Source organism: Gracilinanus agilis, chromosome 2 (genome assembly GCF_016433145.1).
Source record: "Gracilinanus agilis isolate LMUSP501 chromosome 2, AgileGrace, whole genome shotgun sequence".
NCBI classification, from domain to species: Eukaryota; Metazoa; Chordata; class Mammalia; order Didelphimorphia; family Didelphidae; genus Gracilinanus; species Gracilinanus agilis.
Window position 1 is genome coordinate 243,486,804 of NC_058131.1, and position 26,289 is coordinate 243,513,092.

Consider the following 26,289-nt stretch of genomic DNA (forward strand, 5'->3'; position numbering starts at 1 on the left):
AGGGGTTGGGGAGGGGGCGGGATAAGTTGGGGGGAGGGGACGGGATAGCTGTGTGACCCTGGACAAGTCACTTAAAGACATCCACTGACTTCACAAAAGTTCCTACTGAGCAGAACATTAAAAAAGGGGAACCAGGGACTGAGAAAAAAAATGGGTTTTGAGTTAAAGTACAAGGGAAGGAGAGGATTAGGCAAGAATAAAGACACAGACAAAAAAGGTTCCAACATGAAGTAGTCAAAGTTAGCTCTGGTTGTCAAGAGCTTCACACCCTTAGCCAACATACTGGTGTTTTTATTGGGGTTATAACAATTTAGGGTGAAGGGAGAATGATAATTAGACAAGTGGTCTGATACTTTAACATTATGAGGTAATAATCATCATGAGATACAAACTGCTGGATTCTAAAACAATAGGTACAGCTAACTCCTAGATCAGGAGTTCATATGGCCTAAGGCATCTAAGTTTGTTTGATACTTGTTAATTAATTGGTAAAATAAGGTAATAGATAACTGACCAGTCTTAGGGAGTGTAGCCTCAGGGAAGGGCTAGGAATTTGATGTGGTTAAGGTTCATTTTAACTCTAGGTTACAGAAACCAGTCATTAGAAATATCATGAGTCAGCTTTTTGAGTACTCCTAAAATAATATCAAGATTAATAAGCCTGGACTCCTACATATCCCTCTTTTTTTTTAAAAAGAAAAGTGATGAAAAGAGTGAGTAATTCAAAAGAAAACTTAAAAATTCAAAGAGACAAAAAAGGAGAAAAATCAAAAGGAAAAAGGGAAAATCTCAAAAAACGGTTAAAATAGTAACTGTAGGATAGAAAGATATATAAGAAAAAAATTTTAAATGTACAAAATATAAAATGGAATCTTGCACTTACTTAAAAGATTCTGTCAAAAGAATAATAATTAAAAATTTTAAATCTGACAAATGTGTTATAATTATTAGTAGGCCCAAACTAATCTGAAATATATGTTCCACAAGCCTGTACTGTTACATTTGTAACAGTATAGCATTTTACCCATTAGTAGCCAGGGCTGTAGGAAGTTGCCAGACCTTTAAAGCAATAGAAGGGACTATAATTTGAGGTGAAAGGGAAGTCTTATTCCCTTAGTCCAGTGATGGGCAAACTAGGGCCTGCTGGCCAGATGAGGCCCCCTGAAATGTTCTCTCTGCCCTGTGACATTATTCCTAATCTGACAAATACAATGAGGATACAATACAACAAAACCTCAAGAGTTGCCTTAGAAACAGACTGACAGATGAGCATTTCTTTTCCTTTGGCCTCCTCTTTAAAAAGTTTGCCCATCACTGCCTTAGTCTTATTATGTGTAAAGTCTTAGGGATGGTGGAGCCAAGATGGCAGCCACTTGGAAATATTTGTTGGAACCTTGATACAAGGTCATCCTGTGTTTGAGGGTGTCAAAACACCACACCCTTTTACCTCCAACAAGGACCTTAGCAACCTATATCCATCCATTTCACATGGATGTCAGCTCTCTTAGATCTTAGGCGTTCTGGCAAAGTGTAATAAATAGCTCTGTTGCAATTTCTTCTTCTGAGATCAAACATGATAATTTTTGCCAATCCCATGATGTTTAACAAATGCTGCAGGTTCTTACAGTCTCAAGCTCTTGGGTAAGCATATAGGGCCAATATATGAAATGAACTTAATCTACAAAATCAAAATCTTAATACTGATTTCAATGTACTAATTTAGCACTGAAAATATAGGGGGAAAATAGTATGGAAAAATAAAAGGAAAGAAAAGGAAAAGAAAAAGATAAAAATGAAATGTCCTATTATAAATAAAAACAAAATTAGTAATAAAAATTTTAAACTCATGGCTCACATTCCATGTGGCAATATTTTAGCCAGTCAGAGGTTTCTCACTCAAAAATTGAGATCATGATTCACATTATGGGTGTATAAGATTTTTCACCAGGTAAAAGCTTTTCAACAAGCAATAGTACAACAATGCATATTCAAAAAAGTAGCAATATTCCTCGATTATAACATTATGTTTGGTTGTTGAACCATTATATCCCCTATTCAATTAAAATATATAATTTTTTTAATTAAATGCAATTTCAAGCCAAATAGGTTTTTTATACAAGCCTAATTCTAGTAAAGACGTACTTTTTGCAAATACTGAATAAACAGGTTAAGAATTATCACATATACATTTTGGACAATATAAACAATTTCTGTTGCAGTTGAACAGTATCCAATGTATTGTTATGACATTTCCAATTATAAGAATTGTTTTCAGATCAAATGTGAGCAACGCGGAATAATTCCAACAAAATAATTGCAAGATATACCTTGTACAATACAATTTGAAGTTTTTTTTAGTTTCATGAAAAGAGTTGATCTTACAACAAATACCCATATACTTTTAGAATAAAAATGTCTTTAAGCAAATTAATAAGTCTTTTGCAGGTAAACTGTCTCTTAGTAAAAATTCATCTGTGTGGATAGTTCATTAGACCTGCTCTTAAGTCAGTAGGTATTCCTTGTTTGCTCTTCTGCTGTTTTTCTGGAATCTGATGTCTGTGCTGTCCTGTGGTTGGTGCTGGACAGACATCTGCTTTCTTTGCTCTCTGGGTTGGTTTTCTCTGGGAATGCTTGATGACTCTGAGTTTTCTTCCATGCATTCCTGATATCTGTGAATATAGAAGCAAAATCTCAACCCCAAATGAAAAACTCATTGGGTCCTTTTCTTGTCTGATAATATCCTTTTTGTTTTTGAATTTGGGTTTTTTAATTTCTTTTAGCTCTTTTTCCTTGGTTGTCTTTTAGAATTTTCTGAGATACCAGCCTTAAGAGAGATGTTCCATGATTTGTCCAATTTTGCCCATCTCTGGCTGGCATAAGTATTGTTATTCTGATTTTTTAACTGTTTTGGAATGGCCAAATGTGCAAGATTATTTAAAAAATGTGCAATAACATTGTATACCTCTCCATTTTGAGCTTTAGCCCATGCAGCATGAGAGTAATTATCTCCAATCACATATCTATTTTTCATTTTTACAAAAGGAACAAATTGTAATGCATCCCTTTGCCACAATTGTGCAGGTCTTAAAATCTTGTGGTTAGCTCCAGACTGTAGAACACAAAATTTGTATCACCAGTTAATTTCATTGACTTGTATAGAAAATTGAGGTTCACAAAATTTTGCACTTTGATGTAGTAGTGAGTACAAATTAACTGCTTCCTAGAAAGCAGTGGCTACTAGGCCATTTACCTTTGAAATTCCCTCAAACAGAGGTCTAGGAAGATTGTGAAAGCAAATAAAATTTTCCTTTTGCCTTTGCAAGATTGCATTTTGTGTAGTGTGCTCATCCTCAGGTAAAATTTCTCTAATCGAAGAGATTGCCCAATTTTTTCTTAAAGTATCAAATGAATTTGTCAGCTCTCCTGAGTATATTTTTAAAATATGCTTAAGCCAATTAATCTCATCTAAAAGTTTCTGAAAATCATTCAGGTTTTCTAAGCAATTACTATGAATTTCTATTTTCTGTGGCCTAATGTCCCGTTGAAACACAGTTGTTCCTAAATATTTAAAAGTTGGATCAATTTGAATTTTCTCTGAAGCATTAACCAAGTTAGGATTTTCCTGCAGACAGCTGTACTGAGTTTTAACTTTTCTGTTGACTAATTCCAGCAAACCTTTGACAGAAGACAAAAGAGTTATGTCTTACTTGTGGCAGGATTAATTCATCAGTTTGCTGGAGTATCTGTTTTCTTAAAGACCATAAATTTGTTCAAATAAGGTTAGAAAAAAGCCATGTGATTGTACCAGCAAATTTAGCGTGAGATCTAATTAAAGACACTGAAAATTCTTTTTGTGCTGTAGTACTAGTAGTTAGACTAAAATTCATTTCAGATAAAATATCTCTTTCCCAGAGAGACCTGTGGTATATGAAAAATACCAGAAAATGTCTTACTTTTCATGTAAAGGAACAAAATATTTTCTTAGTAATTTGCTGTGTCCAATATAAATTTGAAATGTTTGATTTAAAATTTGACTTCACACTAATTCCTGCATTTAGCAAAGATTTGTTTGGAAATAGAATCTGGTGTTTACTTTTTTTGCCATTACCAATTGAAAGAATGTGAAAGGTTTTGGGTGTGTTAGACATCTCTCCCTTACTATTTTTATGAATATCCCCAGGGCAGGTTTTTAGCCCCTGATTAGTGAGGCTTCTACTCTTAAACTATAGACTGGTCAAATTCTCTGAATCTGGATCTGGGTGGGGTGAACTTACTAGAGTCTCCCAGATCCCCTGTTCATATGCAAATCACCTCCAGTGATAACAGGCAGCCTTTTGCCTTCTGTGTCAGAGTAAAATTTCTGCCTGGTTTAAATTTTTTGGGAGTCAAAGACTTTGTTGCCCCAAATTTTTAAGGTGCTCAAGGCTGGCCCTCCAAACAGTTTAAATGCTTTTTGGTTGTGGCTTTCCTGGCCTATGTTCTTGGGAGATATGGTGAGGCCCAATGCTGTACTTTTAGACACTGAAAAATTTAGGAGACCACCTTAGCTTTTTTTTGGGGGGGGGGGCCTTAACTTCTGTTATTGGCTCCTAAGCAGAAGAGTGGTAAGGGTAGGCAATGGGGGTCAAGTGACTTGCCCAGGGTCACATAGCTGGGAAGTGTCTGAGGTCAGATTTGAACCCAGGACCTCCTGTCTCTAGGCCTGGCTTTCAATCCACTGAGCTACTCAGCTGCCCCCACCTTAGCTTTAATTTGGGACAGGATTGTTTAAAATGTCCAGCTTTGTGCCAGGCAAAGCAGACATGTTTTGTCTTTTTAAATGGATCTGCCATCAGATTTCTTGTGGTCTAGAATTCTTGGCATGTTTTTATAGCCTCATGATGAGGAATTTGTCTCCTCAAAGAAATCTGTAGCATTACATTTTTTAGTTACAATTTGCCATGCCCTTTTAGCAGCTAGCCCAATTTGATTAAAGGTTTGTTTTGAATATAACAGTTGCCTATTAAGACTTCTAAATTTACTTATGCCAATTAATTCATCATAGGTAATATTTACATAGTGTTTTTTATGGATTCTAGCTTGTTCCTCACATAATTCCTGAAAAAATAATTTCCATAACATGAAATCTTTGGCATTAAGCACAAATCTAGCTAATTCATATAAAAAATCTGGAGGTAGAGATTGCTGGCTAATTTTGTCTATCAGCACCATGGAATCATGAGCTCTACATTACCATACTGAATGATACTATTCCTGAGTGCTTTAAGAATGTGGAATTCATTGAGAGTCAGGCCCAGAGATGGGAGGTCCTGGGTTCAAATTTGGCCTCAGACCCTTCCTAATTGTGTGACCCTGGGCAACTCACTTTACTCCCATTGCCTAGTCCTTACCACTCTTCTGCCTTGGAACCAACACAGTATTGATTCTACCTCAAATCCACAAAAATGCCAAAAAATAGAATTAGTGCTGGAAAGACAAGGTCACTAAATGAACCTGGTGTCACTGAGATTGAGCTTAGTCGTGTTGGAAAGCAATTTGGAATTATAGGGGAAAGTTACCAAAAAGTGTCTATATCCTTTGTTCTAGAGATTCCACTGCTAAGAATATAAGTCAAGGAAATCAGTGATTAAAAAGAACAGTTTGCCATATTCCAACATATTTATAATAGCACTTTTTTCATAGCAAAGAACCAGAAACCAGAAGTGCTTGCTTATTGATGGAGGGACAGCTAACCAAGTTGTAATACATGAATGTAATGGATTATTATTCTTCTATAAGAATCAAATATGATGGCTTGGTGGATAGAGAGCTAGGTTTAACGATAGGAAGTCCTGGGTTCAAATGTGACCTCAAATTCTTCCTAACTGTGTGACCTTGGGCATATCATTTAACTCCAGTTGCTTAGCCTTTATCTCTTACTTTTTGCCAATACTCAATATCAGTTCTAAAACAGAGAGTTTTGTTTGTTTTTTTAAGAGAACAAATATGATGGGTACAGAGAAGCATCAAATGACATGAACTGATCTAGAATAAATCTAAAAATCAGCAAGCATTTATTAAGCATTTATTAGGTGATAGACACTGTTAAGAAGTTGCAATATCCCAAAAAAAGTCTCATAACTAGGAAAACAGTATTCACAGTGCCTTTGCATTTGTATGGAAAATGCATCAGTAACCACAAAAAACCCTGAATACCATGAAATTCTATAGTCAACCCTGGCCCCATAGAGGAACTGTCAGGAGACCACTCCCTCCCTTTTTTGCAGAGGGGGTCCTGTGGCTACAGGTGGTACAGTGGTATACTGCAGGTAATGCCATATGTCTATACTATGTTGCTGAATTTTGCTAACTTGTCTGTTTTATTCTTTGTTGTAAGACATGCTTGCTGTAAGCACTATCCACAAAATTTTACTCTAAAAATTTTTTATCTATAATTTCTTATAACTGGCAACTGTGGAAACCATAAATCATTCTTTTTTTTTCTTTTCACAAAATATATTCATGTTATTTGTCTAGTTTATTCTCCACTTTTTCATTATCTATCTGTTGCATTTTCTTTCTTCTTCAGTTACTTTACATGGTAGGTGGCCGATCTATATTTATCCGGGTAGCCCTTAACAACAAGATTAAAAGTCAGACTAGAATGTAGTAATTAGACTCATGCCTGTCATCTTAATTTTGAACTCCCAGTTCCACCTAATCAATGCTATTAAGCAAAATGCTACAGAAAACTTGATTGCTCACATCAGGGGCCTTCATTTAACCTGGCAATTTGTGGAAACCAGTTTCTGTACTTTGTGAATTAGATCAGGCCAGACCTTTCCTAATATCATAGGTCTGCTTTAACTTCGTTTGCCATATTATTGCCGAACTATGTTATATGATTGTTTTTTAGAACTAAGACTCTTACACTTAGTGTTTTATTTTTTGATGAGCTAATTAATGGAAGTAGATATTTCCCTGTTTCTATAGCTTTAAGGCCCATTTGCAGTAATAATCCACATTTTTTTGCAATTTAAGCACCAAATATGCATTATTGGAGGTGGCTAGGTGGTACAGTAGATAGAATGTTGGACTTGGACTCAGGAAGACCTGAGTTTACATCCTACCTCAGACACTTATTAGCTACGTGACCATGTCACTTAATTTCTCTTGGTCTCAGTTTCCTCAGTGTCCGCCTCTACCTACCATAGATTATTGTGAGGATCAAATGAAACAATTTGTGGATTAAAGGATTTACAATCCTAAATTATTTTATAAATGCTAGTTATCATTATGTTATGCATTTCACTATAGTTAAATTGCTATAGTATACATTTTTATGCTTTAATGTAATCTAGAAAAATGTAACTGGTCTATGAGCTTAATCAAAAACCAAATTGAGATATGACCAAAATAAATGTCTTAATAGTATGAAAAGCAAGATGTACAGTGTATATTATATTTCTGTGAGTTGCTGGTGCTCAGTTATAATAGTTAGTTCTTGCCTATCGTGTGGGCAAATTTGAAAAAAATCTTTTAAATCTTAGGGCCCCCTCTTGGAGCTTGAGCCTAGTCTCTGAAAGATTTGTAGACTTTCAGAGCTGGAAAGGGCCTTAGGGAATCTTCATATTAATGTTAGCTGATATTTTTACTCTTATAAGCTTTATATATTTTCCCACACCTTCTCTTCATTATTAGGTTGGATGTAACCCTAATGAAGATGTGGCCATTTTTGCTGTTGATTCACTGAGGCAGCTGTCCATGAAGTTTCTTGAGAAGGGAGAGTTAGCCAATTTTCGATTCCAGAAGGATTTTCTGAGACCGTTTGAGCACATTATGAAGAAAAACAGGTGTGTGATTCTTTCCCACAATAAAGCACTACAATCAAACCACAATATTTTGATTGTTAGAGTGGTATGAAATATAAAAGATTGTCCTGTCCATTCCCTCATTTCACAGAAGAGGAAACTGAGGCCCAGAGATGGGACATGATTTACTGAGGATTATTTCATGTGATAGTGGCAGATCTGGAACTTCCAGGTCTACTGAATCCACTATGCCACCCTCCTGCTAAGCTAACCCCCTACATTGTGACAAATATAGAATAGATTGGCCAAATCAAGTTTAGAGAGTCTCTACCTACAAATTCATTCTATTCCAATGCCAGTGATACCAGAGACAAACATGCATTTTCTACTAATCACTGATTATCTATAACAATGCCTAGGTCATTGTGAATCAAGGACAGAAGCTGGACCCTTCCACCTGCCAGATAACTCCTGCATCCTCACCCCCTTCTCAGTTATAATTGGGATATCAGTGCACATGCTTTGGGACTTGAGGCCTCCTGATCTTACATAGGATTTGGGATAGACCTGAGATTATTTGGATGGGGAGCAGAGCTTTAGTATATTTGATGAATTAATTTCCAGAAATTTTCTAAATGCCTCCTATGTAGACATTTAAAATTTAAATCTAAGTTTGTTAAATACCACTTGTAGGTACTAGAGGGGATAAAAAAGTTAGCTAAAATATGACTCCTTACTTTCACGAAGTTACAAGTTTAGGATGAATATGGACATGAACTGATGAGGTAACCGTAGAATTGGGGTTTAAAGGGCAGATGGAATTCAACAGATAAAGATATAAAGACATTTGGGGCTTAGAGAACAGAGGGAAAAGGGGATGGTTCATGTTTGAGGGAGTAGTAGCAATAAAAAGTAGTCCAGGGGGCACCTGGGTAGCTCAGTGGATTGAGAGCCAGGCCTAGAGACAGGAGGTCCTAGGTTTGAATCTGTCCTCAGACACTTCCTAACTGTGTGACCCTGGGCAAGTCACTTAACCCCCATTGCCTAGCCCTGTAACAAATAAAATTAATATAGAAGGATATATATAAAAGATATTAGGGTTTAAAAAATTTAAAAAAAAAAAGTAGTCCAGTGGAGCTTGATAAGTAAAGTACATGGAAAGAAAAGAAGGAAGGACATATTGTGCTTTAATGACTTTAAGGTAACTGTAAGGAATATTCATTCTAAGTTACTAGGTATGTTAAATTCTCTATCCCTTTTTCTTAAGATCACCTACTATTCGAGACATGGTCATCCGCTGCATAACTCAGATGGTAAACTCCCAAGCTGCTAACATTCGCTCAGGTTGGAAGAATATCTTTGCTGTGTTCCACCAGGCAGCTTCAGATCATGATGGGAATATTGTGGAACTGGCGTTCCAAACAACAGGCCATATAGTCAGTAAGTAGTAATTAAATTTCACAGATGTAACATGTAACGTTTTATGTAATGCTTTCACAAAACCCATTTGTTATATAAAATTCATGCCCAGAGAAATCCATTTTAGAGTTAAATTACAAAGGATGGTTTCAGTTCTTAAGGTGTCCTTATTTATTAGATGATTTTAGTTCAAAAGTTGGGGCTGCTTTTTTTGTTTTTGAGAAGTGGAAAGACAACACGTTGTAGTAAAAAAACACGTGAGTGTGGAATCAGGAGAACTGTGTTTAAATCCTGAGTCTCAATTTCTTCATCTCTAAAACGGGATGTTGATACTTAAGACACCTTCATAATACCTTATGGAATGATTCTGAGGAAAACACTTTATAAAAAGCTCTATGAAAATGTATTTTTTTTAAGATATGTAAAAGTAGAGGTTGACCTTCTGTTTGACTTTCTAGACTGTTAAAGCTGGACTTATTGAGATTATTTATTTAATTAGTTTCTTAACTTTGGGTCAGTTGTACAGATGAAAAAAATGAGGCTAAATGAGTAGATGATCTAGTTAAAGTCACAAAGAATTAGCAACCTGAATGCTACTCTGACCTTTTTCCCCACACTAAAATATCATTCAGTGCTGTTTAACAAATGTTAGGAGATGTTGTGCATGCTGGCAAGTGGGGCAAGAGAATAGGAGACTGAGAGCTCTTGATGAAAATGAGCGGCTAGTCTGCCATGCTCTGGTGCTACTGAGGACAAGATCATATCTGTGGCCTTCCCCCTCTTTCCTTTTCCTCCTCCTCCTCAAACTTTCTCTTCTGTTTCTTTGGTCTCCCTTCCACTTCTTCAGCAGCCCATTCCAGGGTCCAGTATACTAGCTGATGGCTTTAGGGCATATATACTGGCATAACTTGTCGGAGTGGTGACTGTGGAAGCAGATGAGACTAATATTTTATTTATATCCTATTTAACTAGAAATTAAATTCTGTTAATCTCTTGTTGTTAGTAAGGGGATTTTTATTTTATCATTTATAACTTGCATTGCATTTTTTTTTAAACTCTTACATTCCATCTTAGAATCAATACTGTGTTTTGGTCTCAAGGCAGAAGAGCAGTAAGGGCTATGCAGTTGGGGTTAAGTGACTTGCCCAGGGTCACACAGCTAGAGAGTGTCTGAGGCCAGATTTGAACCAAAGACTTCCCATCTCTAGGTCTGGCTCTCAGACTACTGAGCCAACTAGCTTCTCCCTCTTACTATATTTTAACCTCCTTGCCTGAGTCACTGGAAGGCCCAGAATTGTACTAGAACTTGTGAAAGTGTCAACTATCTTAACCTTGAGAGATTTCTCTTAGAACTTGTGCTGTTTAGAAGATTAAAAAAAACAACTTTTCTTTATCCCCCTTCGACATAGCAAATTTGGAATGATTGTCATTACATATGGGTAAAATAGACATTTTTACATCATTTACTTACAAAAAAGACATCATTTATTTTCAATCCAATTCAGTAAACATCTATTACCCTCCTATAATGTGCCAGACACTGTGGTGAGTGCTAGGAACACAATCAAAGAAAAACAGTGCCTGCCCTCTAGGGAGCTTATAGTCTAAAAAGGGAGACAATACCTAAAAGGGGGCAGGAAAGTGGGAGTGGGGGAAGTCAACAGGGACACCATGGAGTATCTTATTCTGTGGAGTTGAAACTAGGTGGAGAAGCAGGACTATTTTTCTTATAATGGCTCATGTTTACATAGAAATGTCCATGACTATTCATTGTCTATAGAAAAATTATAGACTCTTTCGACTAAAAGTTCTTTACAATTTAGCCATAATCTATCTATCCATTGCTTAAATTATTCTCTCTTACATAAAGTCTCCTACTTGCTATCATAGTTCCATTTTCCAACTCTTTACCCCCTTGCACAGGCTGTTCCAAGAGCCCAGCTCTCTTCAAAGTTCTGTTGGTGTCTTATCCTTCCAGAAGTCCCTTGATTCTCCCCCTTTTCTGTGTTTTGACAAATCACTGTCTTTGTTTTGTATATATCTTGGACTTAACATTGAACATATTGAGTCTCCCTGTTAAGAACATACTTTTTTTGAGGACAAGGACTGCCTCATCTTTGTATTTATATCTCAAATAGGTGCTTAAAACTTTGCTTGCTAGATTGATGTAGGGCGTAACAGTTTCTAAAGCAGTTTCCTGCCTACCTATCACTTTAGAGTCCTTTAAAGTGAAGGAACTTAATTAACTATATTATCTCTATTTTATAGATGAGGAAACTGAGACTTAGAGAAAGCAGATAAACTTATAATTCTATTAACTGACATCTAACATTTTAAAGTTCACAAAGCACTTCAATACATTATCTCATTTGAACCTCTTAGCAAGCCTGTGAGGTAGGTTTATGGATATTATTCCCATTTTACAGGTGAGCCTTCAACAAGCTAACTGTGAGAAGTTAATGGTCTTGCCTGTGCTCATATAGCTAGTGAGTGTGTATTTGCTAGTATGGTTGGAGTCAAAGACCTGGGTTTGAACCTTTCACTTAATTCCTCTTCCTTTCTTTGGGTCTCAGTTTTCTCTTTTTTAAGGTGAAGAGGATTTGACTGTCTTAGTGAACTCTAAATATTATAAGTGACAGACCAAGCATTCCAACTCGGTTCTAAATAGAAGCCATGGTTACTTTCCACTAAACTACACTGGGAAATAATATCATTTAGATTTCAATTTTCTAGTTCTGTAATTCACTTGATTCCCTGTATTCTAAACTGGCTTAACTTCATGTACTCAGAGTAGTGTTGTCATCCTTTACTATTTGTGCTTTTATGATATTCTTGGAAGTAATTTGAACCAATTTAGACCGAAGCATTACTTTTTCAGGAATCACTTTATTATAAAAGCTAATGTTGTAGAGAAAATCACTGACATGTTTCTCTTAGATTTGGTAATACCTTTAGTGTCTTATCCACCTAACAAACACTTTTAAATGATGATACCATTCATGTTTCCCCAGCAACTATCTTTCAGCACCATTTTCCTGCTGCAATAGACTCCTTTCAAGATGCTGTGAAGTGCTTATCTGAGTTTGCCTGCAATGCTTCCTTTCCTGACACCAGCATGGAAGCTATTCGCCTGATCCGCTACTGTGGGAAATATGTTTCTGAAAGGCCCCGGGTATGTTTTATTTCCCTTAGTTAAATAGTGGTTGAGGAGGGGATGTGACTTAATTAGGAAAAATGATTATTGTCAACTGCTGTGTCTATTATACTTTGGACACCTGTTTTTCACTCTGAACTAGGTTTTTGTTGTTGTTGTTGTTGTTGTTTTTAATAAACCCTTACCTTCTGTCTTAGTAACAACTCTAGGAGCAGGGTGAGGCAATTGAGATTAAGTAACTTGCCTAGGATCACACAGGTAGGAACTGTCTGGGGTCAGATTTGAACCCAGATCCTACCTCCTCACAGCTTGGCACCCTATTATTCACTGTGCCATCTAACTGCCCCTTAGGTTTTTATTTTGAAATAAATTATGCAGGTACTATATCCACTTCAGATAGAAGTAAGCCACCCATTTAGGAATTGATGTGGCACTAAATGTGGATATAAGCAAGACTGAACTAAAATTCTATGACTAATAACTCTAAAAATGCTTACTTTTTATTAACATTGAAGATTTGTTCTCTAATTAGAATGCAAATTACAAATTAGAAAATACTCTCTGTACAGATCAGACCCCTCTATGAAATTTTAGAGAGGTGCCCAGGGCAAGGGAAAATATTATGGCTTGTACAGGAATACATAAGTGTCTTGCATCAGAAGGGAGAAAGAAAGCCTCATTTGTTTCATATAATAATGTGCAAATTTAATTCAAAATACTTATTAAACTCCTACTAGCCTAGACATTTGGGATAAAAAAATGTAAATGGCAATATTTTTGCCCTCGAGGAGCTTACACAATCTAATGGGATGTCTTATTACCCATTAGATTGTGTAAGCTCCTCAAGGGCTTACAAGCCAATTATTAATAAAAGATTAAATCTTGTAAATAAGGGACAAGGGAGAGTTCAAAATGAAGTGCTAAAAAAACTTTGAGGAAGAGATTACTTTCAGATCTAGGGGAATAGAGATTATTTCATAGAGAAAAGGGCCACCTGAATCAAGCCTTGAAGAAAGGGAAGGATGTCAGCAGCTAGGGCAGTTAGGGATGTGGATCAGAGAGCATGGGGAAAAGATAGATTTAAGAACCATTCTTTTGTCAAGTCATTTAACTTCTTTAGTTTCCTCACCTAGAGAATAAAGTTTTTGAATTAGATTTTCCAAGATCCTTCCCAGCTCTAACAATATATGTATCAATTTGTATTTTACCTTCATTATCTTTTTTTATAAATATTTTTGTTGATTTCTTTTGTTTTTACATTTCTCAAGCTTCCCTGTGTATATTTCCTTTCTCTCCCCTGCATCCTTCTAAGAGCCATTTCTTATAACAAAGAATTTTAAACAGAGGAGGAAAAAATTCCACAAAACCAATCAACATATCAAAAAAGTCTACTTGTTATATTCAGTGTTACATGCCCATGGAATATCCTCCTACATACATTTCTGCAAAGGAGTGAGGAATCTATCATTTTAAATAGAAACGAATCAGTGATGCTATTTTTTATCTTTTTTTTTTTTTTTCCAATTTAGGGGTCCATCTGTGTAAAGGTGATTGTTTTAGTCAAAGCATCATACATAGATTTAGAGCTATCATCAAATCCTTCTCCCTCTTTTTAGAGATAAGCTAAAAATAAACTATAGCCAAGAGCAGTAAAGTTAATTTACCTTTAGTCCCAGAGCTAATAAATGCTTGAGACAGGATTGGAACTCAGATCATCTTGACTCTTAAGATCAGCATTCTCCCCATTATGTCATATTTCCTCTTGGCAATGAATGCAATATCCAAAGGGTAGAATGAGAAGAGGGCCGAGGATAGAACACTGAAGAACAGTCACCTTTCCAGGTGAGAAAATGAGGATCCAGTGAAGGAAAGAAGTTTTTTAAATAGGAGAAAAGAATCCCTAATGTTAGTTAAAGTTCAACTCATAGGCACTCTTCTACAGAAAGTCTTTTCTGATTTTCTTAGCTATTAGTGCTTTCTCCTCCTGCCTTAAATTAGCATATATATACTTAGGTATTTATATGTTGTCTCCCCTCTCTCCCCCAACATAATGTAAACTACTAGAAATTATGCTGGTCTTCATTTTGTCCTTATGTCCTCAGGGCCTAGCATCATACCTTTCACATAATGAGGCATTTAATAAGTACTTGAATTGGTTCATCTGATGCCATGGAAAGAAAAGGGAATAACCAATATAGTCAAATACTTCTGAATGTAGAGAAGAATAAAGGATGAAAAAAGACCATTGAATTTATTAGGAAGTCAGCAGGGATGTTTAAGAGGGTAATTTTCATTAAGGTGATGAGAAGGAAAGTTAGATTACAAGAATTTGGGAAAAGAGTGGGTGATGAGGAAGTAAACATTAGATGTAGACTTTTTTCAAGTTAAACCTTGAAGGGGAGAAAGGTGAAAGTAATGCAGTAGCAGAAGCAGTAGGGCAGTGAAAAGCTTGTTTAATATTAAGGAAACTTGATCTTATTTATAATCAGATAGGGATATGGTAGCAGAGGTAGAGAAATTAGATTCTTCACTGGAGTGGAGAGAAGTTGTCATCTAGACGAGAGTAGGAGGTTTGTTATGAAGAGCCCACATAGACAAGAAATGATGGAATTTAGGTCTTTCAAAAATTACACTCAGTCATTCTTAGTATTTTACTATCAACCAGTGACCTACCCAGAAAAATGCTGCATGTAAATTTGAAGTTACACCAGTGTAACTGTGCAAATACATCAGAAAGGAGGCAAATGATGACTGAGCAAGGGAGGCGAACTGGAGGAGGGATCCAGAGATCAATGGTCAAGGTGAAGGCAAACAGTAGGGTTAACATGAGCAAGCATAGGACAGGTGGCCAAGTTGTGGTCAGAGATTGGGATCGATCATTTGAGGTTTTTGGAGGTGATGCAGTTTGAGGACCTAGTGAGGTATGAAGATGCATTTAACTGAATTGGTTGGAGAAAGAAGGCTTTTGTTAGTTCAAGTGAAGTTTGATATTGCTGCCTTCTTGAAATGTATGTGCACTTGTATTGTCCAGTCAAGTATTCCAAAATGCTATGACCTCTATTGTGTTTCTAAATCCATGAGAATCTCTGATTTTCCAACTTTACCCATTCAAAGGGCTTTAGTGATCTGTTCCCATTCCCAGGTTTCCCACTGCATTTTAAAAATTAGCCCATAAGAACTGACTGGTGTGACACGGTACTGAATTGTGAGTTGGCAGTTATCCATATGCTTGCTATGTGTGGAAGGAGGGCATCTGGGCCAGAAGAAGGCCAGGTGTTTGAAGAGAGGAATACGTATAGTGATACTACCTCTTTTCCAACACACATTTTGTTATATAGTAGGTCTCAATATCTTAGGTTTGATTTTTATTATAGGTGCTTCAAGAATACACAAGTGATGATATGAATGTAGCTCCTGGAGACAGAGTCTGGGTTCGAGGCTGGTTCCCTATCCTTTTTGAACTCTCTTGCATTATTAATAGGTGCAAGTTAGATGTTCGGACAAGGTAATTATGTGAAAGGTGCATTCAATTGCTGCATTCTGTTAACTGAAATTATATTTTTGTCAATTGCTAAAGCTGACAAATCTTCCTTTTTTCACACTGCATTCTGCTCCCTACCTTTGCTCTCTGTAGAGGACTCACAGTGATGTTTGAGATAATGAAGAGCTACGGTCACACTTTTGAAAAGCATTGGTGGCAAGATCTATTCAGAATTGTGTTTAGAATTTTTGACAACATGAAACTCCCTGAGCAGCAGTCAGAGGTAAGTTGAGTGCTTAAAGAACTTTTTTTAGACTTATCTACTTGGTGCTTTGTATCCTAACTTAAGATGAGCTATTTCAATAATACTTTGAAATGGTAGGAATTACTCTTTAATAAGAAGTCACATTTACAAAGTTATTTTAAGGTTTAACCAGTGTAAGTTAGTCAGAATCTTGAGGATCTCCCTATTCTTCCAGAAAAAATTAAAATCACCTTGATCATTTGGCTCCATGTCAAAAATACAGTTAACTTCAGAAAAGATGCTGGATCTTTATGACTATCATGTTCTAGTGTATATAAATATGACCACACAGAGAGAAGAATAGTCAGATAATAGCTGACATTCAATTCAACAGAAATATTTATTATACTTCAGCTTGATATATGGAGCACTGTTCTTTGGGAATGAGAGAACATTTAGGTAAGACACAATCCCATTCCATATCACCTATACGAATATATAGTATAGTAGCACTTAGTGTTTTACACAGCATTCTGCTTAGGTTATCTTATTTGATCTTTGTGGCATCCCTATGAAAAGGACAGTACAGGTATGATACCCGTTGTAGAGAGAAAAGGATACTGAGGTCCGAAGTTGGTAAGTAATATGTCCATGTTCATTGAAGCGTATAGTAAGGGGTAATATCAGAACTTGCACTAAGTTCTGCTGATACCAAATCCCATGCATTTTCTCCTATATCACATTGTCTCCTCTACAATAATTGTTGATATGCTCTGCTAGTTTCTCTATTTGTTACTGATCTGGCACCTAGAAATGTTTATAATATCCCAAACCATAATAGCTTCCTTTGTAATGTTTTAAGCTGTATTTTTAAAAGGAGCTTTTGGTGCTTCATTTATATTCTGTTGGCCTAAATTGTTTTATTACTGAAGATTTTTTAAATGGAAATGGTTAAGAAGCTTTTTAATTTCTTTGTTTCTTCCAGAAATCAGAATGGATGACCACAACTTGCAATCATGCACTTTATGCTATCTGTGATGTGTTCACACAGTTTTATGAAGCTTTAAATGAAGTTCTGCTTTCTGATGTATTTGCACAGTTACACTGGTGTGTAAAACAAGGTACTCTTCAAATTTATATGCAGCGTTTTTCTGGATATGTCACTAGTTGATAGTAGTTGCTAAGAATACCTTAGTGCAGTGATGGGCAAACTTTTTAAAGAGGGGACCAAAGGAAAGGAAATGCTCATCTGTTAGTCTGTTTCTAAGGCAAATCTTTCGAAGTTTCATTGTATTGTATCCTACTCATTGTAATCATCAGATTAGGAATAATGTTGCAGAGCCAATAGAACATTTCAGGGGGCCGAATCTGGCCCTGGGCAGTAGTTTGCCCATCACTGCCTTAATATGTTGTATTTTTTAAGACCTTAAAAGCCAGCATGGTATGTAATTTAATTGTGTGGACTGTAAAAATAGAATCTTTCTCCTTCCCAAAAAGGTATTTATTATTCTTTTGTTATGTTGTGAGGAAGATTATTATTTAGTTATTAGCTTAGTATTAGACCTAACAGGAAGGGCTGGAGAATTCCACATGGAATGGGGAAGCAGGAAGTGGCTGGCACTCTCTGGGAAGGACTCCATGGTGGTTGGGACAAGCAGTAACTGATTCTCTGGGAGACCAGGTTTAACTACTAGGAGGTAACTGTTAACAGAAAATAGCAGTTAGGCCCCAACAGTCACTCAGCACACCTAGGCAAAGGCCTATGGAAACATCAGGCAAAAGGCAAAAGTTATAACAATTTTAATTAGGGAAACTATGATAAAGAATGGGAATAGGGGTTACTACACTTACAAGCTAAGGGCAAACCACAGGGTCAAGGGAGGGACTTATCTACACTAATCTAAGCCCTAAGCCAGGCAAGGCCCAGAGAATAACAGTACTGGAGTGGGAATCCTCACAGTAGAGTCCAGAGTTGTTTTCAGGATGCCAGAAACTAACTCCTCCAGAACTGATGGTCCAAGTAGCCCAGTAGGGAGAGGAAGTCTGCAAGCTGTCCACCAGATTGCAGGTCACTCCCTACTCAGTGCTGTCATGCAGGATAGATGTCCTCTGCTTCCAACCTTCACCACACTCCAGGATCTCAGGGAATCAGGGTACAACTTCACTAGCTCTAAGGTCTCCCAGGGAATCAGTTACTGCTTGTCCCAACCACCATGGAGTCCTTCTCAGAGAGTGCCAGCCACTTCCTGCTTCCCCATTCCATGTGGAATTCTCCAGCCCTTCCTGTTAGGTCTAATACTAATACTAAGCTAATAACTAAGTAATAATCTTCCTCACAACAGTTACAAGGACTTAATATGTGTGTCAACTGCTAAAAGGAGTTCATGTGAAAGAAAAGTTAGGCTTATTCTTCTGGGTCCTGAAGAAGAGAACACTTTCTTGCAATTTCAGCTCACTGACAGTGAAACAAGTTGCTTTAGAAAATGTGTGTGAGGGGGCAGCTGGGCAACTCAGTGGATTGAGAGTCAGTCCTAGAGATGGGAGGTCCTAGGTTCAAGTTCGGCTTCAGACACTTCCCAGCTATGTGACCCTGAGCAAGTCACTTAACTCCCATTGCCAAGCCCTTACCATTCTTCCACCTATGAGCCAATACACAGAAGTTAAGGGTTATTTAAAAAAAAAAAGAAAGAAAGAAAGAAAGAAAGAAAGAAAGAAAATGTGTGTGATTTCTTGGTCATTGGAAGTGTTTTTTTCTGACCGCTCTTTGGAGGCATTAGAAAGAGATTCACGGAGAGATCCTAGGCGACCTATGGAGGTCCCTTCCATCTCACTCGTAGATGTGCTGTGCCTCTATGCATCCAGCCCCTCTCAGGCCCACATAAATGACCCTGTGCTTACGAAATTCCCTAATGTTTATCTTCCATCTGCATTTTAACATTCCTCAAATGTCTAAGTAACCATCCACAGTGGTGAATAATGGTAAAATATTTGACTCTCTCTACCATTAGTATTACATAAACAAGAACAGTAAGGGCAGAAGAAGAGTATGAATCTGTGTGAAAACATAATTTTCATCTAATCAGATGAGAAACACCCCATGGAGGATGTTGAGCCTATAGAGTTGGCCAAGTACCTGTGGGTGACTCAAATAACTGGCTCTTTTTAGCTCTTCCCTTACTTAACTGGGAATGTTAGAGAGTCTGTATGACAGCACTGCTTTAATCGAAGGTTTGCGGGAAGCACATCTACCAATTGCATGTTCTTATTCCCACATTGTGGCACGAGAACAACAGAGCTGGCATAGTAAAGGTAGGAAAGGTCTATTGACAGATGTTATCTCATTTTATAGATAATGAGCAGCTGGCCCGATCTGGAACAAATTGTTTAGAAAATTTGGTAATATCAAATGGTGAGAAATTCAGCCCTGAAGTTTGGGATGAAACTTGTAATTGTATGCTGGACATTTTCAAAACAACTATTCCACACATGTAAGTTTTAATGCGGTGGTTAATGTGCAGTTTACCCATCATTCAGTCCTCTTAGTTGTTCTGGCTGCTTTTTCCATTAAATATTTCTCTCCTTCATCTCTGCCCTTGCTTTAGTTTGCTAACTTGGAAGCCTGCTGGAATGGAGGACGATACATCAGAAAAACACTTGGTAATGTTGTTTAGTTTTTTTTTTTGGCAGGGTATAGGAAGGTCCTATGCCTTTTTAAAAGTTGGCTGCCCACAGAGTTCATAAGTCTCTAATCTGTGGATTATAAATAGGTTATATAAGTTGCAAAATTGCTATTTCAAATGATTATGAGTGAAGGAAAGAATAATGTAATGGGGAAAAGTACAGGATTTGGCTATAAAGGACCTAGGTTCAAATTCCATCTCAAAACAAAGGGGACACCTGTCCACAGATTGTGGGATTGGCTAAATGTAGTATATAGGTTTTATTGAATAAGATCATGCTGTAAAAAATGGCAAATCAGAGATCTACATAGAAACATGGGAAGATTTGTGAGAATTGGTGAAGGGTAGATTAAGCTCAACAAAAATAACATACACAAGGACCATAATAATGTAAATTAAAAGAATGAAAAAAAAAGAAAGCTGAACTCTGAGGAACAAATTTTGATCCTTTAGAATAGATAATAAAACATCTATCCCTTTCCTATCAGTGGTGAAGTGGGAAATATTGCATGTATTGGCAGACCAAATCACAATGTAAATTAGCTTTGTTTAACTGTTTTCATTTTTTAGAATGGAATCAGTGCTGCAAATGGGGAATATATAAGAATTGACTAGTGCTAAAAACAAAAAGCAAAGAAGAAATAAAAAGCCTCAATTAAATGTTTCTTATTCACAAATTAAAATTAGGCTATACAAATGCTTTGAAATTTTAGTACAAGCAAAAATAATTCAAACTTTTCACCTCTCAAACATAATGCCTTTTAAGACTACTTCAATGATTAGGCAGGACTGATTTTTGAAACTAGTGGGAAAACTAAATGCAAGCTGTGCCAAATTAATGTTGTGAAATGACCTTTGGGTATTACATAAATAATATCTTACTTCAAAGGTAAAATACTTATAACCTTATCAAATTGGTTGCCATCTCAGGGAAGAGAGAGAGGAGGAAAAGAAGGAGAGAATTTGGAACTCAAAATTTTGTAAATGAATGTTAAAAATTAATTTTACATGCGATTGGGGGAAATTTTTTTTTAATTTTTTTAAAAAATACTTAGTAAGTACTCTTATTTTCTGATAAACTTTGTAGGATCTCGATCTGGACCGCCAGTCTTTAAGCAGTATAGATAAAAATCCCTCTGAGAGAGGTCAGAGCCAGATTTCTAACCCAACTGATGACAGCTGGAAAGGTAGACCATATACAAGTAAGACTAATTTTTTGTTATTATTGTCATCATCATCATCATCATCATCATCTAAAATTATTCTCAGGCCTTTTGGGATTGATCAATTTTAAAGTATTTAAGTGTTTTGTACCATATGCTATATGCTTGGGGAAAAGATACAATGATAAGATTTCTAGAGCAGAGAAATGAGATAAATATAATATAAACAAGAATAAAACCATTGCATAGGTGGAAGACAATATTATATGATCAAATAAAAGAGGAATCAGTTTCACAGAAAACTTCTCATTGAACTTGAGGATAAATGAAGACATGAGATGGGTTATGTTTTGGATACAGGAATTTTTTCTCTTTGATAGGAGCCAGGCATATGCCTTTAGTTTTTCTTAAAGCCCAGGACAGATTATTTTTAAATTCAGAATTTTTTCTTTAAGAATTTTTCATTAGCTTTTGAAATCACACATATGTTTAGATCACTCTGATAAGTGGTAGAGAATCAGAGATTACAAAGGACAGAGTTCCTGCCTTTAAAAACTTATAGTTCATTTCAGGAATGATAGGTAGTAGATAGTTAATTAGATTGTGCTGTGTACAGAGAGAATATTAAACAGAGAGGAGGGATGAGAGGCTGGGGAATAGAGAAACCACTTCTAAATGGGGAAAAGATCAGAAAGGCTTCAACAGATGAGATGGCTTCTAAGTAGGTTGCTCTTCAAAGCCTTCAGAATGAGTGAGCTAAGTGACAGGCAGCTTACTTGTAGCTGGCGTACTTATGGCAATCTTGGAGTCCCATAAATGTAATGAATTAGATGATCAAAACCATGAGTAGGAATCACTTTCTACCAATTTCCTTGGCTTCTCATTTCTCACAAGTGAGCTCTCTGATTCCATGCTGACTAGCTTCTTCTGGTGAGAAGCCAGTCACCTTTATACCAGTTTTGAAATTCATTTAACTTCCAAATCTGCATTTTTCATTGTCCATTTCCAATGTAGTGTGCCCAGACTCAGTTAACATTTCATCATCTTTATCACTGTTATAACTCCCTGGGTTTATTTTGGCTTTTAATTTGCCTTGTCCACCTAGACCAGAAGCTGTTTGCTAGCCTCCTGATCAAGTGTGTGGTTCAGCTGGAATTGATACAGACCATTGACAACATAGTGTTCTATCCAGCAACTAGCAAAAAAGAGGATGCTGAGCACATGGTGGCAGCTCAGGTAAAGGTCTTCTGTTTGGGGCAGTGCATCCTGTCCACCCAAATCCCCCTTAATTTTGTTGGTAATATAACATTTGGTGGAGACCTCTCTGGTGCAGTGTACTTTGCTTATCATTGGAAGCCTACAAGATTTACATAAGAAATTGTTTTAGTAGGAGAATGAGTCCAACCCAGGTGTTTAGAATACACCCTCCTCCCTAAATTCATTAGAGCAATACAGAGGACTATATGAGTTATGACGGGAAAGTTGAGGTAACTAGAAAGTTTTCCTAGAGGAAGGGGTGCTGAATTTGACTTGGAAAGGAGACAGGTGGGAATTGAGCATTTGAAGAAAGGGAGACTCAGCATTCTGAAGAACAGGCAGAGCAAAGGCATGAGATTGCAGCACATTCAGAGAAAACTAATATGAAAATTTAAGGATGGAGGCCCATTTGAGGAAATTACTAAGCAACACCCTCATCCAGGGGCCTTAAAATAGGGGAAAGGTTCATCAAGTGAAATATGGAGGCCAGTTGTAGAATGTAACAAACACCGTCAGAAGACCTGAATTCATGGTCTGACTTTGTGTAGTTGAAAAAATCACTTTGCTTTCTTGAACCCAGGTTTTGTTGCCTTTAATGCATAGGTAATTCATACAATAGACAGAGACCTCTGAAAAATCAAATAAAATGGTATATTCTGAAGTACTGTGTAAGCCATTAAGTGTTATGAATGCCAGATTCACTGTGTTTAAACTATAAATAGTTGACTGCAAATATGTCACTCCCCACCAAAAGGCAGTACTTTCCATAGTGCCTGGTCTATTCCTTCTAGGATCACGTCATAGCCTCCTTGCTAATTAATATGCAAAAACTACTTGATCTAAATTCTCTTCCTGTTGTAAAGCCTATGATCTCCCTCAATTATGCTTATTCTCCCTTCCTAGAGAGATACACTGGATGCCGATATTCATATAGACACAGAGGATCAAGGAATGTATAAATACATGTCTTCACAGCATCTTTTTAAATTACTAGACTGTTTGCAAGAGTCTCATTCATTCTCAAAGGCCTTTAACTCAAATTATGAACAGCGAACAGTCCTGTGGAGAGCAGGTAAGAACAAATAGAATTTTATCAAGTCAGAATGAGACACCTAAGGTATTAAGGAGAAAGTGTTTTACATTTTGTCCTATAGCCAGAAAATATGATTTCATACTTGAAAAAAAATGCTTTAAAGGATGGAAGTCAAATTTAAATAATATGAATTTAAAATTGTTCTGTGAAAAAGGGTTGCATGTGAGGATATAGGAAGAGCCAAGGGAAAATTGAAAGTTTTTGTTTTTTCTCCTCACAAATTAGAAAATTGTGTAAATATAGCAGGGGGTATCTGAATTTTATGGTTTTGGGTTTTTTCAGTTCTTCTCTATTCATACTAACAGCAAATTCATTTCTATGAAGTGTGCCTTTAAAAAGTATATATTTAAATTTCCCCCCATATTTCATTTCTGTTCAGAAACCCTTCCCCATTTTTAAATTCCCCCAAATTTTAGTCTTCCGACCATATAAAGTAAAGCATAACTGAAAATAATGATGTCAATAGTTTACATAGTTCAGCTGTATATTTGATCTGGTTACTCCCTTTGATTTGTCATGAAGCTTCCTAAACACTCACACATTTTGGTTGCTTCATTAAATTAATTTTATTACAGAAAACTGAGTGCCAGGCATTGCAGGAGAGTGGCCAGAGTGTCAGGATGATTCAGGCCCAAGCCCTGCTTCTGACACCCAATGACTCTGTGACCCTGGGCAAGTGACTTCTTCTCTCAGAGTCCTGGGCAGCTTTCCAAGATGGTGAGCTGCCAATCTGTATTATTAGCAAAAATTCCCAACACCAATGAAATCACAGATAAAAACTAAAAAAATCTGCAATAGGATCATAAAAAGTCGTATTTAAGAAGAAAATAAGTGATTCCTCTCATGCTGTGAGACATTCTTTCTTATTTTGGCACTAAATGGAATTATTTCAAGTGTGCTTTGAACATGAATGTAGGAAAATGTATAGGCTTCTTTTTTTAACCCTTACCTTCTATCTTAGAACCTGTATTACATATTGGTTCTGTTAGATTAAAATAGGAGCCTGATCCTTAGATTTTAATGAAATTTATTAGGATTACTTGGATAGGTAGAAGATGAGAGAGAGAGAGAGAGAGAGAGAGAGAGAGAGAGAGAGAGAGAGAGTGTGAGTGTGAGTGAGTGAGTGAGTGAGTGAGTGAGTTCCCAACACAGAAGTTTCTTGGTAGAACCCCAGAGACAGTTGCAAGGCAGAAGTGGTAAGGGCTGGGCATTGGGGATAAAGTGACTTGCCCAGGGTCACACAAGCTAGGAAGTATCTGAGGTCAGATTTGAACCCAGGACCTCCTATCTCCAGGCCTGGCTCTCAATCCACTGAGCCAACTAGCTATCCCCTGTATAAGCTTTTTCTATCACTTCCAAAAGAAATGATTGTGCCAAAGTTCTGATGTTCCTTCAAAAACTGTTTTTAAGACTTATTCCAAAAGTATTGATCTCATGTTAATTACTTTTAGGATTTAAAGGCAAATCTAAGCCCAATCTTTTAAAACAAGAGACCAGCAGTTTGGCATGTTGTTTAAGAATTCTCTTCCGAATGTACATTGATGAAAACCGCAAAGATTCTTGGGAGGAGATACAGCATCGACTTTTAAGGTATGATAGCTTGTTTCATTGTGGTTTTTCCCCAAACAAAAGGAAGGCAAAGTAGACTTCCTTTATCTAATGGGAATGGGAATTGGAAAGTATTTATTAAAGGAATATTTGGGTAATTAACATTAATTGTATGGTACAAAATGGAATTAAAATCAGAAGAAAGTCTAATATAGGGAGAAATGCCCTGGTCTTTCTAGAATCAATATATGACTACATATCAGCTTGCTATTTAATCTTGCCTAGTCCCTAAACTTTTGAGTCATTTTACTTACCAATAAAATGGAGATGATAATGGCTATAAAGTAGAGACATAGCATCACATGCTGAAAAAAAAATTGCACCTGGAATTGTTTGTTCCACAATTCTACTAATTCTGCGTCCTTGGGCATAGACCTTTTGAGCACTTCATTTCAGGGGGCTGAAGTCATTAAACTTGGGATACCTTCCAGGTCTTAGAAAGTTCCATGTTAGGATCTGCCCTACCTGCTTCACCAGGTGGTTGTAAAAAGAAATAATGTAGATAAACATTTTGAAAACTTAAGAGTTTTCCAAAAAAGACTTTATGAATGTGAAATTATTTTGTCTACCATTGTGTAGCATTTTCTGATGTGTAATAATGCCAATGTATATTTTTATAGCATTTTAAAATTTACAGAGATCTTTTTTGAAATGACTCTGTGAAACAGAGTAACAAACATGATTATCCCCATTTTACAGAATGGGAAACTGAGCTTCAGATGTTCAGTATATTTTTCAGGGTCGTACAAGTTAAAGGGGTGAGACTTCACCTGCTAGGCCTTTTGACACATGTGTAGTGTTTTTTCTACAATTATTTTATACTAAAATATTCTCAAGTCTTGCTTAATTATTTTTATTACTTATAAAGTCTCTTTATTAGACTTAGAGCCTAAAAAGGGTCTTAAAAATATTGGTTTTGTACTTAACATATTAGAATGTGCTCCAAAGATAGTTGTTATTTTGAAGAAATCTCCAAAGAAGGAAATTTAATAGCCTCTCTTAAGAAGATGCTAAAACCCAGGGGCAGTTAAGTGGCTCATTGGACAAGAGAGCCAAGCCTGGAGACAGAAGGTCCAGGTTTCAATGCAGCCTTAGATATTTCCTGGCTGTGGGACCTTGGACAAGTCATTAATCCCAGTTGCCTATGCCTTAATGCTTTTCTGATTTGGAACCAATACTTAGGGTTGATTCTAAGACAGAAGGTAAGGATTTTTTTAAAAAGAAGAATGTATTAAAACATTTTCTGTGACAGAAAACAAAATGAGAAGTATTAAGGCTGAAGAAAGAAGCAGTGTGTATGGTGGGAAAAATTGTGGATAATAAACTCACCTGGAAAAGTGGGTTTTCTTTTTCCATTTTCTTTGCATATTTGTTTTATATGGTTATTTGTTGTGTGTACT

The 26,289-nt window shown here is 36.5% G+C and overlaps 1 protein-coding gene across 1 annotated transcript in view; it reads left to right on the top strand.

The window, feature by feature from the left end:
* ARFGEF2 (ADP ribosylation factor guanine nucleotide exchange factor 2) overlaps window positions 1-26,289 on the top strand; it is a 107,942-nt gene that overhangs the window by 79,334 nt on the left and 2,319 nt on the right. The window contains exons 26-37 of the mRNA XM_044663812.1: window positions 7,681-7,832; window positions 9,058-9,230; window positions 12,221-12,381; window positions 15,738-15,868; window positions 15,998-16,127; window positions 17,074-17,209; window positions 19,438-19,576; window positions 19,691-19,745; window positions 20,856-20,970; window positions 22,037-22,167; window positions 23,092-23,260; window positions 24,733-24,871. Of these exons, the coding sequence (XP_044519747.1) occupies window positions 7,681-7,832; window positions 9,058-9,230; window positions 12,221-12,381; window positions 15,738-15,868; window positions 15,998-16,127; window positions 17,074-17,209; window positions 19,438-19,576; window positions 19,691-19,745; window positions 20,856-20,970; window positions 22,037-22,167; window positions 23,092-23,260; window positions 24,733-24,871 (1,631 nt within the window). The remainder of the gene's footprint in view (window positions 1-7,680; window positions 7,833-9,057; window positions 9,231-12,220; window positions 12,382-15,737; window positions 15,869-15,997; window positions 16,128-17,073; window positions 17,210-19,437; window positions 19,577-19,690; window positions 19,746-20,855; window positions 20,971-22,036; window positions 22,168-23,091; window positions 23,261-24,732; window positions 24,872-26,289) is intronic.